The following is a 17,420-nucleotide window of genomic DNA, read 5'->3' as shown; positions in this document are numbered from 1 at the left end:
TAATGTACTTTCAAAAATTTTTCCAATGAAACTTCATTTGAACTCCATTTGGAGCCTTTAGTCTGATATGATATTTTGATGGTAGTATAGAGGTAGGAATGCTATTCTAATTACAAATTCCAAGTTTTGACGTCGCAATGCGATGGTTCTACTACTTGAGGATATCCAAATCAAGAATTGCGTATGGCGCACCGCGTCATGCTCCCTCTACCTTGTCCATTTCCCCCGCCTCAAACTGCTTCGTAGCTTCTCACCGACCCCCCCAAGATGAATCCGGAAATTCCGCAAAGTAGAACGCATGCGGTCTGTGACGTTGTTTTGAGCAACGCTCTACCCTAATATTAGGAAATTGTTTATTTACAGACCAATTTCCCGACTTTGGTTGAAAATCAACTGCGAGATGAAGGCTGAGTTCCTGATTTTCGTGTTGTGTTTGCTTTTGAGCCAGGGGTTGGCTGAAGATCGGCACCCCCTTGTTGCATCCCTTGGTGCTCTCCGCGTATTGCACTACAACAATCTTGGCCCTCAGAACAATGGAACTTCAGCTGTTTTAGCATACGATCACTCGAACTATGCTGATGCCACTGCAAAATGCACTGCCATTGGCGAGAAGCTCTTTCCGTGGTCTTTGAGTCAAAACAATAGTCAAACCCACATCGAACTCGATTATGAACTGGATTATCTCGTCTTTACAAAGGAGCTAGGAGCTGATGACTACTTGTGGCTGTCGACAGAGCAGAAGAATCGCAAGAGTTGTTCTGCTTTCTCGATCTTCCATCGCAAGACCATACAGAAATCATGCACAGACAAGCTACCAGTCCTCTGTACATCTACTCCGCCCGCGACAACCGATCTCGACGAAGCTGCAAGAGAAACCACGAAGCTGACCGTGACATCCAACGATTATACCTTCACTGGATATCGAGATGCGCGATCCTTCCGCTTCCTCGGTATACCCTTTGCCAGTCCCCCGATCGATGATCTGCGCTTTGCCCCACCGCAGCCCTACACAGGACAGAAGAACCTCAATGCGACTAGAATGGGAGATTCATGTATACAATCACGTTCAAGCTTAAGCACCGTGCCTATCGGTGGAATGTCCGAGAACTGCCTCTATTTGAACGTCTTCACCCCGTTCCTGCCTCCAAATTTCAACAAAGCCACCGCCCTCCTCCCCGTGGCTGTTTATTTTTACGGGGGTGCATTCACAAAGGGCACCGCAGCTATGATTGATTATGACGGGGGAAATTTTGCCAGCCGTAGCGATGTGGTCGTCATCACCCTTAACTATCGACTTGGAGCATTGGGCTTTTTGTCGACGGGAAACCTGACAACTGGGAGCTATGGGATTCAGGATCAGATTATGGCTTTGGAATGGATACAAAAGCACATATCTGCCTTGGGAGGGGATCCCTCACATGTTACTATCTTCGGACAGTCTTCTGGTGGTCAAAGCGTGGTAGCCCTGCTCTCTTCTACCGCAGCAAAGGGACTCTTCTCCGGCGCGCTGGTGCAATCAGCAAATTTTGACCTCCCATGGTTCCCTCGCGGAATTTACTCTAGATATATCACCCCAGAAGTCGCAAAGGCAGTTGGCTGTGATGGGGACATTTCCGAAGCAAACCTCGTCGACTGCCTTCGTTCCGTCCCGGCTTCAATGTATCTGGATAACTCGACCGCTTTCCGAAATGCTACAAAGGCCTTCTCATCCAGCATCGCAAGTCATTTCTACAACACTACAGAACTGATATCCGCAGCAGAGCCATTCATGCCAATGGTAGACGACACCGGATCCGGCGTCGTCGACGACCAATTCAACAACCTCCTAACAAACAATAATCTTCCCATCAACGTCCCGACAATGTTCACCACTGTTCGCGACGAGGCAAGCCTATACACGGACATTCTCGGCCTCGGCTCGACCCAAGCCCCACTCGGTACATTGCTTAAAGCCATATTTGGCGATGCTCTTGCGACAAAAATAATATCCTCTGGCGCGTACAATGTGGACGATTCGGATCACGATGCCGTCCTTAAAGCTGCTTCCGATGCCCTGACGCATAGTCAATGGATGTGTCCACTGGGCTATCTTCTTGACAATTCCAATTCCAATTCCGCCTTCCCCTCCCTATACGAGCTCCAAATAGCAGACGGTCATGCGCAGACGTTACAGATGCCGGCTATATGTTCACCGAATAGTCGATACAACGCTTCCTGTCACACCTCAGATATCTTGCTCGCATGGGGTACACTGAATACCAAGACGGAAGACGTTCAGCCGTACTACGACGATCGGGATATTCTTCACTCGCAACTTGTCCATGATGTCTTTGGGGCATTTTTCCGCGAGAGAAACCCAAACCCAGATTTGGAGTTCTTGAAGGTTCGTGGTCCTGCATATGCAAGTACTCTTTCTATATTTGAGGGTGAATTTAGTTCAAATTCCTTGCTTGGGCGTGCCGAGAAGGCGCTTGTTATTGAACAATATACGCCGGAACGGAATATGACCCTTCTGGGGATGCTACCGTCTAGTACGAATAATTTTGAGGACGAGAATATCTGTGTTGCTCTGCGTGATTATGGGTTTACTTTCCAACGGGCACAGCTGTCAGATTAAACCCATGTTCAATTTAGCCATTGATTAAATTGTCACAATGGACACTTCTTGAATGGGTAGAACTCATATCTCATTACAACTGCAGGACAGCAACATTCAACCACCCATTGTAAATTTCTCATCGTAGGATGCACTGTGAATTATGTATGCGACTTAGTTTTAACCATTATAGGATCTACATGATGCACCTTCGAGTTTATGCTGGTTTGCTCTGATCAATTTGAGCCATTCAATATGTATTCGAGTCGTGAGTATCATTGGTATGAAAAGGCATAAAAAACGAAAAGAAAAGAAAAGAAATGAAAAGCTAGATACAGAGGCGGCCGCCAAAAAGAAAGAGTGGGATGCTACATGTGTCGTGATAGAGATCAGATGCCAAAGGCGGCTTATTTGAGACATGGTGGTGAAAGAGATGGATAGAGCCAATGGAAAGTAAAATGGTCATCTCATATGCTCAACATGACAGAAAAAAGAAATTCGTTAAATGTATGGTCATGCAGCATGTCGTCAAAATTATTCGTAAATGGGGACCCTCCGTGAGGGAACGTATCTGTCATCCTCAGGCATAGCCGCCTGGTTATATCGCTTTGAAGCGGAAGTCCGAGGGCTTGCCCATCCGGTTGTGCGGGGGTGGAATCCAGCACTGCTGTATGATCGCTGCCGCTCAGATCCACTTCCTCCGCTACTAGGTCGGCTATTGCCCGTACTGCCACCACTGTAGCTTCCTCTTCTCATATCATCTGCGGCGTAAGTTCCCAAATGTCTAGGTACCGCTCTCGGCGGAGGGGGAGTTGGTGGCCTGTAGAATGGTGGATCTGGAGCAGCTGGAGCAGGAGCCGTATCACCGAATATGAATTCGCGGAATTTGACACCAGCGGTACGTGATCGAGAACGGTCTTTTGGATGATCCTTTGGGTAATCTCTCGGATGATCCCTATCTCTTGGATAATCCCTTGCGTGGTCTCTCGGGTGAACCTTTGGCGAAGGCTCAGAGTGTGATTTACTCGATCGCGAAGGGTGACTTTCGTGCGAGCGGCGCTGTCGGGTAGAACTTGTAGGAGACAGATCTCGGAATGGTCTGCGAGTGTAGGCTTCATGGGAGTGGCGTCTGGCACTACTGTTTGAAGGTGGTGAGAGATGACGTCGTTCTTGGTGCCTATTGGATTTCGAACGATCCTTTCGGTGGCGTGCAGACTCATCTGAAGACACGTCAGAGACATCTGAAACCTCACCTGTCTCGGGGCTCAGTGGATGGCTGTGCCGGCCAGCTTGGTCTCGTCTGCTTGAACGGGCCGGACGCTCTCGCTCTCCCCATGGTGGAGGTGACGAAACTCTTGGGGTTGAAAATCCCGGTCGATTTGCTCCAGGTCTGCGTGCTGTGAAGGCAGGATATTCTCCGCTGTGGTGTCGGCGGTGATGGCGATGGTCGCTGGGCTGATCGGGTTGCGCATAACTCTGACGCTTTGACGCCGCCCGGCGTGGACGGGAGAAGTAATCATCTTCGTCGGGTAGAGGATCCTTGCCACTAAAATGATAATGATATGACCCAAAGTCTGGCGGCGAAGCACGCTTCGTGTGTCTTTTCAAATAATCACGTTCCAATCGTCGACTCACGCCTTCATGCCATTCTAGCATCTCTGGGTCGGGCTCGGAAGGAAATGCATCTCGAGGAATCGTCTTTGGAAATATCTCGCCATTTGCGTCTACAATATCCCAAAGCTCGACCGCGTTCTGCAAATACACCGAGTGTTCATCTGGGTCCATCAACAGTTGTATTGTCTGCCATCGCACGAAGCCACTTGGGAGTAGTGACGGAATTGATGGGGGTTCATAAGGATTGGTGGAGGGTTGTAGGCTGTGGAAACATCCTAGGGACTGGTAGATGAATGACAGGGCTTGTGTCTTGGTCTCAAGGAATAACGGATCGTAGTTGCCGCCGACTTTGCGGTAAAAGGCAGCGAGTCTGTCGGGGGTGATATCAGTGGTGCCGTTGGAATCAAAGGAGGACTATGGAGATTTCAGTATGTTAGTATGGTCTCCAATCTACATTAAGACGGTCTAGAGCTTACCATCAACTGTGCGATCCCCAAACATAGCTGTTCCAGCAGCGGGGCTGGGCTTTTGTCTGAATTTATCAGCGTACCCCAGTGGTTATCCGCAGAAGCCATGGATGTGGGGTATGAGGTAGTGAGAAGTGCATGCAAGCAGACGCATCAAAGCATTTCATCTCACAGGCTTCGAGGTTGGGCACAAGAGAGAGAGAAAGAGTGGTGACAGCAAAGAGGGAACAGAGCGGTCAGGCAGCACATGGGACCCACTGCGGGGAGGAACCAAGAATGCGAACTATGAAAGTCCACGATATATAGATGTTGAACAAAGAATACTAGAGAATGTTGGAAATATTAGCATTCTCTGCCTCATATATCTAGCTGAAATAGCCAGCTGAATAAAAATACATGTGACTTGATGTCATCTACGATACCCTTGACTCACATACAATGTTGCATGACTATAACGCCTGATGTGGCGCTGTATGACCCAATCAGCTATTAGTTGAAAAGAAAATCGTCTCAATTAATTTGTGTCTTTTGACGTTCGCCAAATAATAGTATCAATATAGACTTGAGGAATGTCTTTTTGGACGCCTCGATTCTCCGAAATCCCCTTGGATTTTGCAGGATATATAAGCCCAATGACAGTGGTACCAAAAAGTAGGAGTTTTGGTTTGTTCTTCTATAGTCTACATAAAAATACCTGCCCTTCACATATAAATAGTGTACATTTCTATATCCTCTCTTTGCCCTCGGAGCATTTTGTACAGTAGAACATATGTCGGGTTGTGCCGGGAGACACTATCGGGGAACGTAGGAAGTACTGAATCAATGAGGAATATGGGATCGTTAGTTGGACAAGGTAAATGGCAAGTAGATAGTTATTGCGTATCTCTACCTTGCCACCAATGCATCCACTTTATACAGAATACCTTGCTCCCTAGGTAAGAAATTTAGTTATGTGGAATGCCTTGTATTTTAAGGATGCAGTTCTTCATACATAAGTAACTACATGCGCACTACAACATTCATAGCCTTGGGAATACACTTTCCCCCCTCCCAAATTGATGCTATGAAGTTCAAAGACACATCCCCAAAAGATCTAATCCAAGTGATTACCATCGACGTCCGTATCCAAAATGTGCCCACTATAACCACCGACCTCCTCGGGCCTCCCATCTGCCATCCACACTACAGTGTCCAATCCTGGTCTCATGTCCTTTTCCAGGGCTTTGAGTCGGTGGGCAATGGCAATGGTGGTGTGTCCTTGGTTTGTAAAATAATATCTCAGCATTTCCTGCATCCTGATTTCCGTTTCGAAGTCCAAGGATGAGCTGGCCTCATCCAGAAGCAGGATGGGCTTTGGTTGGCTAATCATAATGTCGTCGGTCTGACCTGATGAACGGATTCTTAGTAACGCCTGCGTGAAGGCAAATATCTGCCTCTGGCCCGTAGAGAATGGCGGCAAACTAGCCAACGGTTGGTCGAGAAGATCCAAATTTGGGGTATCTGGAACAATCATGTTTCCTGTCCTGCTCAAGGAACTGTCTCGGATCTTTGAAGGAGATATTGTTGACCAAAGCCCAGTCTTGGACAGAATTTCGAAGATTGTATCATCTCGATGTTGATCGTAGGGATCGAGGTTGAACCGAAGGCTTGCATCAGGCAGTATGAAAGGGTCCTGAGGTACAGCAATGAAGCAGCGTCGCCGTACAACATGCACCGGCATATTAGAGATATCAACGCCATCAACCTCAATTGTTCCACTCTGGGGTCTCAACAACTGCAGCAGGGTAAGAAAAAGACTACTTTTTCCACTGCGATTACCCAGTCAAAAGTCTTCAGTCAGTCTTCAATTTTTTATTGATCGGGAATTCATTGCGACCTATTTAATTACCTTCCAGTTCGGCCACTCAAAATGACATTTGAGCCACCTCGAATATCCATGTTAACCCCGCGAAGAACTGGCACCTGCGAACTGAAAAAAAATAAAACTTGTTAAAAGCGATTCGTCTACCAGTCCCGGCAACTGATACTAACTCGTAGCCTGCTGATATGTCGCTGATTTTCACGGAACCCATGCTTGGCCATTCGGGAGAGGGCTCCAAGCAGTTGCAGACTTCATCTTCCGAAGGGGTGTCTTGATCAATGGATCGCAGGCGTGATACTGCGCCGAGGGAGGTCTCAAGATTTGTCCAACTTTCAACTAGGCGGAGTAATGTTGTGTTGGCAGCAATGACCATGTTCAGCGCAATGCCCATATCAGCACCAGTGGCTGTGTTTCGAAATCTCACTGCGGAACCAATTAAAACCACAGCAATCCCGGCAATTAACAAATCCAGAACCACGTTGAGCCACCTCTGTAAACAAAGAAGAAGATACAATGGCCTCTGCGAGATATCGAGTTTCTCAATGTTGTTGATCGCAATTCTATCTTCCCATCCAAACGCGCGAATTGTAGAAATTCCTTCAATCTGTTTAGGAATCAGCATTAGTCAAAGCTGGGTCCGACATGTCCTGCTCACTGTCTCTAGGAAACTTGTATAAAGTTTTGCTTTTGACTCTAGGTCGATGAAACGCAATTGGCGAGAAGTTCTGAGATAGATCTGCTGAATGAAGTATACACAAATGGCGCAGAATGGTAAAGTCATAGCTACAGCGGGCTGAGCCACAAATAGGAGGATGGACTGCATGATAAGTTTGAAGATTTCTGGTGCCTTATGTTTAGCGTGAACAAGTAGCTAGCATATATGGTACTTAGCATACGGGTGCTGAGATTTGCGAAGGCAGGAGGCATTTCCTTGTCGACTAATTGGATATCCTGACCAAACCTTGAATGAGCGCAATTTAGTAAAGCTACGATCGAATGGGATCAATTTGCCAGACCTGTTCAATATGGTACCAATCTCGTGGGTCGAAAAGTAAAAAAGCGGCGCACTATTCAAATTAGTAACCTAGTACTTCTCACCGAGCGGAGTTCGGTAACAAACTTGATTATTCTTTCAAGAAGTCGAGAATGCAGGGTGGAGCCGGATCGTGCAGCGATTATTATATGAGTTGACCTGAAAATTTGGTTGAGTCATATAGCTAGATTTGACGGAAGAGAGGGATACTAACCACATGGTTCCATTTGTTGCTATCCAAGCCATCGAGGACAAGAGGAAATATACCAGACCATGTAACAATGGGCTTGGATTATTGGATTCAGTCCACCACTTGAGAATGTATTGTGAGAAAGTAAGACAGAATGCATATATTGCAGTGCAGCTTCCCATTAACAGCATGTTTGAAATGCCCGCTGAACGAAAATAATAGCCTAGAATTTGCATCAGATCGCGCTCATAATTTGCGCGTAGCCCTAGAAGTAGATCACTTACCGTAAACTGCCGAATCCCCAGTCCTCCTTAATTTATCGACAGCGGCATCATCTATTCGTATTCTATATGTCTGTGAGTTGGCAACAGTTTCGGGTTTATCGTTCTCTAGCTTCTTTTGTGGAATATGGCTTGGCGTTTGAAGGATAGCATCGGAGGACCTCTGGGCTTGTACTTTTCCTTCATCGAGTAGAATAATCTCATCGGCCAGGGGATAATACTGAGCTGGGCTATGTCAGAAATGATGTGTCACTGAAAATGAAAGGGGTGGAAACACACTGCCCTGAGTGATGAGAAAGACGGTGGTTTTCAACGTGCGTAAAATCCCTTTAGGGCCAAGCAAGGCATTGATGATATGGTTCTCGACTGCTCCATCAATGGAACTAAACGGATCATCCAAAATCATAATACGACAACGAGAATAAACTGCACGAGCAAGAGCCTTGAAAAGTTTTGTTAGTGCTTTCAACCGATCGCGTGAATACGTAAAAACCCACAATGCGAGACTTTTGTCCCCCAGAAAGATTGATACCACCACTTCCAACCCAGGTCATATCTCCATCGATTAGGGATCCAAAATCGGTATTAAGACTGCAGGCTTGGATGACAGTCTGGTACCAGTCTGCATCAAAGATGCTTGATTGTCCACAAATAACATCCCGTATGGAAGCAATAGGAAGCCAGACAGAAGGGCTGCAATACGCTATACTGTCATGTGCAATAGTAATCTTACCCTCAGTGGGATTGATTTCCCCTAGGATTGTCAATGCCAGGGCTGACTTTCCACTGCCAATGGGCCCTGAGCACATGGAAATTGTACCTTCAGTCATCCGAAGATTAACATTTTGAAGAACTGGCTGTGAGCTAGAGAGTTGGATGCTGACATCTTCTAGCGCGAATGCCAATTTGGGACTAGGTTGCTGGTTGTCCTTTCTCCCTAGGGTGCCGGAAGATGTAAACACACGCTCATCTCTCAATGATCCTTGAGTCAGGTAGACTTGTATCCTTTCAAAATTCGCCAAGGATGCAACTGCACGAGGTACTATCGTCATGACCATATTAGCGGGATGAGTGACCAGGCCAAGAAGAGCGATTGAGGTGAAGACAATATCAGCATCTAGGGCATCCTGTGCATTGCGAGAAAATGCGAATAGCACCAATGTCAAAACCGGGGAGAATATCCCTAGCGCATTAGCTAAAGGTATGGGCTAAAAGTCAGCCTCAAATGTATGAAATGTATGGGGGAACAAGTTTGTTCTGAAGGAATTGGTGGAATCCTACCGCTGGCGTTGTATGCTACCATAATCCACCGCAATCTTATCGACTTTGCAATCTCTCGGGCCCTTAGATTTGAGACAAGCAGGTTAGTGGCCTCATCGAGACCTAGAATTTTCATACTTCTAATACCCCCAAGGACTGAGGTAAGCATTGAAAGGCGATCCTGAGTTGCAGCACTCCAGTCCTTCTGTCTCCCCTGAAGATGCTTTGCAACATATGCGCTCATTTGCGAACACCCTAAAGTAAGTTAGCCTTTTGTCTCGCTCGTTGATGTGCGAGAATGCCATACCAAATACAATCAGTAGGGGTAGTAGCGCAAACCATCCAACTTGGCTTGCAAGGAGAGTCGTTCCGACCAAAGTTTCTATGACTTGTGCCCAAGTCTCGTGGAACATTTCTGCAGAGTTGGTGAGGCTATCGACATCTGAGCTCATAAGTGTTAAGGCCTTTCCATCCCCAATAGGAGGTTTTTCAACCCTGAGTGACCGATCATGAAGAAGGCCAACAAGAGCCCCCCGCATCATAATCTGGAGCCGGTTGAGCTTGTGTCGATATATCGATGTGGAAACCTATAGAAAAATTTCATTGGACATCCTAGTTCAAAGTGGTCTTTTAGGGGACCTACTGCTAGACCGCAATATATGACAGTAGTTAACACGATTAGCCAGTATCCCGAATCAACATTATCGCGCTGTGGACTGTCAATCCGCACAAAATTGATAGCAATCTTAATTAGACTCGGCTGTGAGTAGCGGAAAGCTATCAAGAACAAACGTGGTACAATAGGTGATAGAAACTCTGCCCGAAAACAACCAAAGAGAACATGAGGCAAGGCGAACCTGCTCTCTGGTTTTGCTAGACCAAACGTTAATGACTTCGTTATTCGAACATTGTAGTGTGTAAAACTTACATCTCTCTGTCCAAGCCCGGATCAACCGCTTCCGTAACACTCTCGAGGAGAGAGCTCGGTCAAGGTTTGGTAAGTCATCTTGTGTTAAAAAATCATCGTAACCATCCTTGAGAATAGGGTTGATCCACCAAAACAGCGCTCTACCAACAACCCCGGTAAGCTCCTCGGGCGCAAGATATTTATAGTGAGGCTTTAAGATTGCAAGCTTGTTTCGAAGCTCCATTACTAGTATGCTCAACTGTAGCACTAATCTTATTCTCACGAGGATTTGACTTCTAGTTTCGATATCACCCGATGGTAACGTCAGGGCAATGAAATCCTTCATGCAATATATGGCCACATATAAAGTGACTGAACTCGATGGCCGTACATTCCTGTGGTGTTCAAAGAATGACAGTATAGAAAGCTCGGAAGTAGCGATAATGGATGCAAATAGTGGAATCTGGTAATTTAAATCATCTGCAAGGTGTATGGTTTCGATGAGAGAAATGAGTTGGGTGATGGTTAGCCCTAGGACTAGGATCTATTGACTCCAGGCACACGTATTAGCAAATTTTACCCCCCTCACATAGAAAAAAGAAGAGATATCCGACTATTTTGAAATGGCCTTGAAGATTAGGAACCACTTTGATGGCTGAACTGCGTAAATTCCACAACTGAAAAGACGCGTGTAGCACGAAGATGACTGATACTAAAGACGAGCACAGATTGAGCCAATAAATCTCGATAGACATGGTTGTGAAGCACTCTATTCCGTGTAAAATCTATGTCAGCGCGTGCAGGGTGGTAACCAAGGGAGCTTTCCAGAGATGACAACACGAACTGATCTCCAGGGCTGTACGGAGAGAAAGATAAGAAACGGAGGAAAAACCTATCTACTATAAGTACTGTCCCATTGGGGGCCTAGGCCTCAGGCCATCTAGCTTCTGGGAATAAATAATCCCTTGTTATTTTCCAAACACACTAACTATATACATAACTAGGAAGGTTACATTTGGAGTACACCGCCTTTTATCCGAACTAGCCGTTAGGTGGTTTCAGTATATAGAAAGATTCTACTCCGTACAAAGAAAACGAGTGCCTTGTTTATATTTGGATGATCAGATCGGAAGTGTTGGGTAGCCATATAGAATCATTTATTGGAGTCTCTTCCCAAGCTCAAGGGCGAAAGGATCATCGATGAGGGTGGAAGGTTGAGATATATATATAAACGAAAGCAAAGAATAGGGAAGGCTTCAATACCCACACCCTAACCCTTTTCGTGACTATTTCGAAAGCTTTCAGAAACATAAGATTGAACTTCTCAGTCCCCACCGTCTAGCGCTAGAATGGCACGGCGTTAAATAATATAGATATCCCCCATTTGATCTGAGCTCGTTAGTCTCGAAGTTCCCTAGCTGGTCTCTGGTGCTTTGCTAGTCAAAGAGACGGTCGCGCCTAGATTTGGAGCAACCTATCATCTTTGCCAGTCAATAACGGCCGTTATATCGTTGGCCACCATCGAAAGCCTGGGGTAGTGAATGCTGGCATAACCAAATGTGCACATGCATTATCTGATGTTGTTGACCACGGCAAAACTGTGATGCCGTTTTTATTTGTTCTAAAGACCTTGAGTCGTCGCTCTTTCAAATGCTTATTGCTCCATTAAAAATCCTACAATACCCGATCATGAAGTCCACAGCGAAAGGTTTGGCCACGAGTATACAGTATCCGTAAGAGAGGGGTCCAGCAAGTCAAAATCAAGGCCTGGCTGAGCTAGGAACTGTTCCATGCTCTCTCCTAGGAAGGTCATGTCGTTTGCGGTGTTTGATGGCACGGTAGCTTCTGGAATACCGGAGACAGTAGTATTCCCAAAAAGTCCCAGTTGGTTAGGGGGAATGACACTAAGTGGGTCATTAAAGGTCTCTACAACACGAGAGACATCACTATGGAAAGAACCGCCTCCTGACCCTCTGATATCATCCAAGCACTGCTTCACGGATTCCAAATTATCGTAAAATTCGGTCGCAGCAAGATTTCCGTGGCTGCTCATTGCCCGTAGAATTTCGAAAGCTGCCTCGAACAACGCAAAGTCATTGCTATTCTCGGGATATATAAGGCTGGAAATAACCATTATCAGTGCTGACGAGAAGAGGTAGTGAGCATAGAAATATCCAAAGATTGGGAGCGATCCGTTGGTCCATTCTTCCACGATCAGCGAGTGGGTATGTCTGGCAGCATGGATACATGCATCGCTGAGCGTTTTCAGGGTCTGGCGGATATTCGTCTGGGTAATATCCTCTGCAATAGACTCTGGTGATGTAGCTTGGATCAGCGCGTGCAGAAGGATCGGCCGACTGGCTAGCATTATACACTGCATTAGATTAGCCGACGATCTCTCCCTGCCTAGGGTATCCGCTTACCTGGTTGAATTGAAGATGCAGCGATATAACATTCTTCGGAACGGGGCTATCGCGATTGAGCCGAATTTGTGGGGGAAGGGCACAGCACCACTCCTTGAGAGAGATGAGCAACTTTTGCTCCCGCTGTAAGAAAGACTCCGAGAACCTTTTTCGACTGTACACACGGTCAATGACCTGACCTGTGATCTTGGCCAACTCAATACTGGCAACGAGGAATTCAGTGTCGGAGGTATGATCGTCGTGGATATCGCCAGGCACATTCGATGGCATTTCAACGTAGATGTCTGCGTCGGAAATCTGAATCGGCCAGCCGACTTTGGAGCCATACATTCGGTCGAATACGTAAATTGCCCACCATAGTCTGGTCCGATGCTGACGCTCCACGGGGTCTGGGCACTTGCTTTCGGGGATATTGTGATTTAGACCTACAGTCAAGCCTAGACGCATAGCGCTTCCGACCAACAGAAATGCTGAATGGCGTCGGTTCAAGAAAAATGAATATAGCGACTGCAATCGTCAGTACATAAGCGACGTATAATGGAGGTGATAAGTATCTTACCAAAAGTAAAAGGGTTTCAATATGTGCCAGGCTTGGTCGCTCCGGCAAGATGGGTATCATCGTGATCGCATTGACATAATAGGCCACACCAGGGACGTTACATTCAAAGCTTGGGATTGATCGTGCGGAATATACTTCTCCCAGAGCAAAAAGAGCAAAGAATTTACACGTCAATACGGGGTCGTCAAAGTTGCTCTTGCGATAGGCATCCTCGAGCTGGTCAGTGGTCGACTTGCGAAGAACCAAATGGTACACTCGGGTCACCTGAGCGAACACAATTTGGAGCAAAAGGCGAGCCTGCGGCAAGCTTGGCCATTGCATTGCGGGATTGCGTATTTTCATTAACGTATCTTCTGGTGTGTATTGCGTCCGAGGCATATGAGAAGTGGTCTCGCTCTTGGTAAGAACCTTTCGGATCCTGGTAGCGAATGCCGTGCATGCTGCTTCACAAACGTGGATAGGTGGTAATGAAGGGTCGTGTGGCAGGAACCATGCCCGTTCACCGAGCATTGGATTCCGAACATGTGTATCTGTGTCTGGTTCGGGCACATCTAGAACACGGCGTCAGTTGGAGTCACCGAAAAGACCAAAGAAACTTTAAACACCTTCATCTTGCGGTTGACGTTCTCTTGGCGTTAAGAATCTAGGTGACTGAGATAATTGGTCACGCAAGCGCTGGTTCTCTGCAGCTAGATCCTCGAGATAACTGGAACATTTAGCCTTGAACGGAGTAAGTCCAGCCTAGTGGGGCATACCTCTCATGCACTTTAATTTGACGATCGCGATTGACATAGTTACATTCGGTAGGACAACCGGCCTGCCGACATTTAAGACACGGTTGACCACCGGTGCATTTTATTTTGTGTGAATGGCATCTCCGGCAGCTTGAGATGGCATATTAGTGGGCCGTGGACCCGGGGTGGGTTCTCTGGGACTCACGCGATGGACTTCTTTTTCTGTTTTCTGACTGCATCGGTGTTTGGGATCTTTGACGAGGACTTCATACCGATTTTAATATAGCAGATCGATCATCTAGGAGATGAGCTTCGTACGAAGTAAGGAATGAAATTGGATTTTAGCCGACCTCGGGATGCTGAGCGGTAAAATTTCACGTTGCCGAGCCAATCACCGTCCAAAATTCGGCCATAGAGTCGATACATCCATAAACATCTACGATACAGAGTGAGGATAATCAAATACTAAAAGAAAAAAATATTGCCATTTATGCATGACCTGAACAAATATATTCAATAATCGACTAGGTATATGCTCATGGGATGATCTGTGCTTACACGCAAGATACTGCTATTACTGTTATTGAGGAAAACTAAGACAGGGCCCCCAGCTCTAAATAAGTACTCGCACCTTTCACGCGCAGTGACCTTTTTTGAGATATAAGTAGACGTAGTTAACTACTTCTGTTTGTTTGTAGACAATCAGTTTCGGCAAAAGGCTTTTCGCCGCATTATCGAACATTGAATCTGTTTTCGTGTCTTTTCACCTCGTCTCGGGAAGACGTGAGTTTGCCGACTTCTCCACAACAGATAGATTGTCCTTGATATTTTTCTATGGTTTTTTTAGAATGGAAAACAACTAAAAACAACATCCAGTGACCTGGTCCCCAGGATTGGATTCAAGTTATTCCGGCATTTCTCACTTAATTCGGGAAAATGATATTTCACCGGCGCCTTCCCCAAACTAGAATCGAACATACTTAGTACTTAAACGATGGATGCCTTTAGTTGAATATCCAAACATACACATGTGCATCATGAAGTTCTCAAATGTGGAATTCGCTGTGAACAGCTCGTCTAACTCGCCAACTTTCAAAACCCACGACATAATCGATGGCGAGATCGTTTTTACGCCTCATCAAGAAACCGACATTGAAGACATAAGCATCACCTTCCAAGGTACGCGCACGATGGAAGTAGAATTATCCTTGTGGTATTAACGCGGTAAACAGGAATGACACGAATCGAAGCCGCGAACATGAGTACACATCTTCCTCTGCCCTTCAACCGACTTCAGAAACCCTTTCTAAGTATGGAGTTGCCGATGTACGATTACTTACGGGGTACAAAAACTCTCAAGCCTGACAAGAGATATCGGATACCCTTCAAGTTCGTCGTCCCCAATGAACTTCCCATCCACGCCTGTCATCACCAATGCGCCAATCATCAAATTCAACAAGAACATCTGCTGCTACCTGCAAGTCTTAGCTACCGTGCTACTAAATCCCATGAAATCCACGACATGTCACCAGAAATGGCAGAAGTGATTTATAGCATCAACTTTGTCTTGTGGCAGCGAGATGGCAAGGCAGGAAGGTCGAAGAAAATCCAGGAATGCACACATCCTGTGCAAATCCTCCCAACAAGAGACGAAAATCCCCCCATTTTTGTTCCAAGAAAGAACAAGTTTTATAAATTGCTAGCAGAGAAATCCTTATCCACGGGAATACTGCGAAATGCACGTGGCAAACTTACTGCCTGCTCTGCCCAACCACCGGCTATCCAGTTACAAATTCTCCAGCCAACAAATACAGATGCGTCAACTTCTTTGAATATTACTCTTCAATTTGACCCTTCTCATCTGGGTCAGCTGCCACCAAGTCTTCTTGCCGTTGAATTTCAGTTGCGGGCGATGACTTTCTTTGGGCTAGAGTCGTGGCAAGATTATCCAGATCTGATTGATGTTTCTACATGGGGTCCACGACGAGAATTCTGGTCTGATTATGTGACATTGGCTCCGAACAAGGAAATAAAACTGGACTGGAAGTCTCAAGAAGAAGTGGAGCACACGATCTTCACCGCATCCATTGAGGCTTCGGTTTCACTGCCTACCTATCGACGCTATCCACCCACTTTCCATTCATGTTTAGTGTCTCGGGCTTATGCCCTGAAGGCAACTTTGTTCTATCGAGTAGATGGAAAGTCTCGTGGTAGATCATCCATATCGGTTTCTGTGCCAGTAGAGATTTGTGCAACATGATGAGATACCCTGGAGGCGATAGAGCTATACGGAATGTGGGTTATTTACAATATCATTGTTCAGACAATCACATCCATCTGCCATGCGACGCATGATCTACGGATCAACCAGTCACCCACGCGAAACAGCTTCGAAAAGTGATATCAGATACGATATGTTCCTCGGCCTTGAGCGTGCTCTTCCATCAAGTTTAAAAACTAATCCCGTTGCAAAGCAAATTGAGGCCCACATTCCTAAACCACATCATCACTTCAGTGCTAGCGATTAACAATTCCATCCCTGATAAGTCTCCCACTTAGTTTCCAACATTCCACGCTCAACATGCCACCTACGCCGGCATTTAACCACAACAATAACCAATACCAGCATCCCATTCTCACCTGCCAGTATGTCTCAGCCTTGATTATATTGTCTATGGAGTAACTGTCAAAATTCCACACGCGGCATTTTGCTCAGGCCCCTCTATCCAGAGGATAAGTGCAGCTGATACCCCTAGACCACGGCGTTTTCTCAAGAGTTTACGCTTTGCTTTCTTCAACTTACCAATTTGATCAAACACAGATCAACTCTCTCATTATTTGGGCTTCTCCATCTCGAATTTATCGCTCGATTTACTCTTGTGTCTTCATACACCAGTGGTTGCCCTCTTCTCAGCCAGCCACTCGACCATCCCTTGGGCCATCCAACCCACCACAGCACAACAGTCTACGCTGCGCCACGGCCCAATATCACATCATATCATCATGGCTTTAGTTCGAGATCCATGTTTCTGGAAACGCTTCTCAACTGCAGTCCACATGGACGAAGAATCTAAAGCAGTTAATCAGGGAGCACACGCGAAGCACGACGCGTAAGATATCCTCATTTCCGATAATATTTGGCGAACCTCCACTCATCCCTACAGGGCATCATGGCTTTCTCGTGAGCGACGAAAGAGCAAACGTTCAATTATCTGGGGCTGTGTCATTTTCCTCGCTGTGGTGCTCATCATCATTGTCAGCGTGGTTCTATCGTGGCTTGCTAAGAACAATTGGCTCCAGCCTCGATTAGATGTCACTAAATAATCGGGCTTTGGTTAGTGACATGCGCTTTTGATTTGAACCTTGGCTTTTGGCGTTTATCTGGAGGTCGCATGGCATTGGAGATATACCCGCCGCTCCTCCATACATTGGCATCTCGTTTAGATAGCTTTTACATTCAGCCGCATATATAGTTATAGACAATTTTAACTCATA

The 17,420-nt window shown here is 46.2% G+C and overlaps 6 protein-coding genes across 6 annotated transcripts; 3 read left to right on the top strand and 3 right to left on the bottom strand.

Moving 5' to 3' along the window:
• Positions 1-400: 400 nt before the first annotated feature.
• On the top strand, positions 401-2,617 carry N7479_010087 (putative cholinesterase; the record flags this gene model as incomplete). Its single annotated transcript, XM_057257780.1, has 1 exon — positions 401-2,617. One exon carries the CDS (start codon positions 401-403, stop codon positions 2,615-2,617), a length of 2,217 nt encoding a protein of 738 aa, XP_057105238.1.
• Positions 2,618-3,130: 513 nt separating this feature from the next.
• On the bottom strand, positions 3,131-4,785 carry N7479_010086 (uncharacterized protein; the record flags this gene model as incomplete). Its single annotated transcript, XM_057257779.1, has 2 exons — positions 3,131-4,624; positions 4,687-4,785. 2 exons carry the CDS (start codon positions 4,783-4,785, stop codon positions 3,131-3,133), a joined length of 1,593 nt encoding a protein of 530 aa, XP_057105237.1.
• A 985-nt stretch (positions 4,786-5,770) lies between these two features.
• Positions 5,771-10,453, bottom strand: N7479_010085 (uncharacterized protein; the record flags this gene model as incomplete). The annotated part of the gene is made up of 12 exons (XM_057257778.1): positions 5,771-6,485; positions 6,566-6,646; positions 6,709-7,142; positions 7,194-7,378; positions 7,435-7,476; positions 8,046-8,267; positions 8,322-8,484; positions 8,540-9,237; positions 9,324-9,557; positions 9,610-9,889; positions 9,946-10,175; positions 10,231-10,453. 12 exons carry the CDS (start codon positions 10,451-10,453, stop codon positions 5,771-5,773), a joined length of 3,507 nt encoding a protein of 1,168 aa, XP_057105236.1.
• Positions 10,454-11,896: 1,443 nt separating this feature from the next.
• N7479_010084 (Zn(II)2Cys6 transcription factor) lies at positions 11,897-14,195 on the bottom strand (the record flags this gene model as incomplete). The annotated part of the gene is made up of 6 exons (XM_057257777.1): positions 11,897-12,583; positions 12,633-13,139; positions 13,192-13,742; positions 13,797-13,897; positions 13,947-14,075; positions 14,131-14,195. The coding sequence occupies 6 exons, from the start codon at positions 14,193-14,195 to the stop codon at positions 11,897-11,899; spliced, it is 2,040 nt and encodes a 679-aa protein (XP_057105235.1).
• Positions 14,196-14,962: 767 nt separating this feature from the next.
• N7479_010083 (uncharacterized protein) lies at positions 14,963-16,185 on the top strand (the record flags this gene model as incomplete). Its single annotated transcript, XM_057257776.1, has 2 exons — positions 14,963-15,104; positions 15,158-16,185. 2 exons carry the CDS (start codon positions 14,963-14,965, stop codon positions 16,183-16,185), a joined length of 1,170 nt encoding a protein of 389 aa, XP_057105234.1.
• A 743-nt stretch (positions 16,186-16,928) lies between these two features.
• Positions 16,929-17,249, top strand: N7479_010082 (uncharacterized protein; the record flags this gene model as incomplete). Its single annotated transcript, XM_057257775.1, has 2 exons — positions 16,929-17,035; positions 17,090-17,249. 2 exons carry the CDS (start codon positions 16,929-16,931, stop codon positions 17,247-17,249), a joined length of 267 nt encoding a protein of 88 aa, XP_057105233.1.
• Between the last annotated feature and the right edge of the window lie 171 nt (positions 17,250-17,420).

The sequence above is a fragment of the Penicillium vulpinum genome (assembly GCF_028829585.1).
Source record: "Penicillium vulpinum strain IBT 29486 chromosome Unknown utg000004l_segment0_segment0, whole genome shotgun sequence".
NCBI classification, from domain to species: Eukaryota; Fungi; Ascomycota; class Eurotiomycetes; order Eurotiales; family Aspergillaceae; genus Penicillium; species Penicillium vulpinum.
This window is presented reverse-complemented; position numbering and strand designations above follow the sequence as displayed.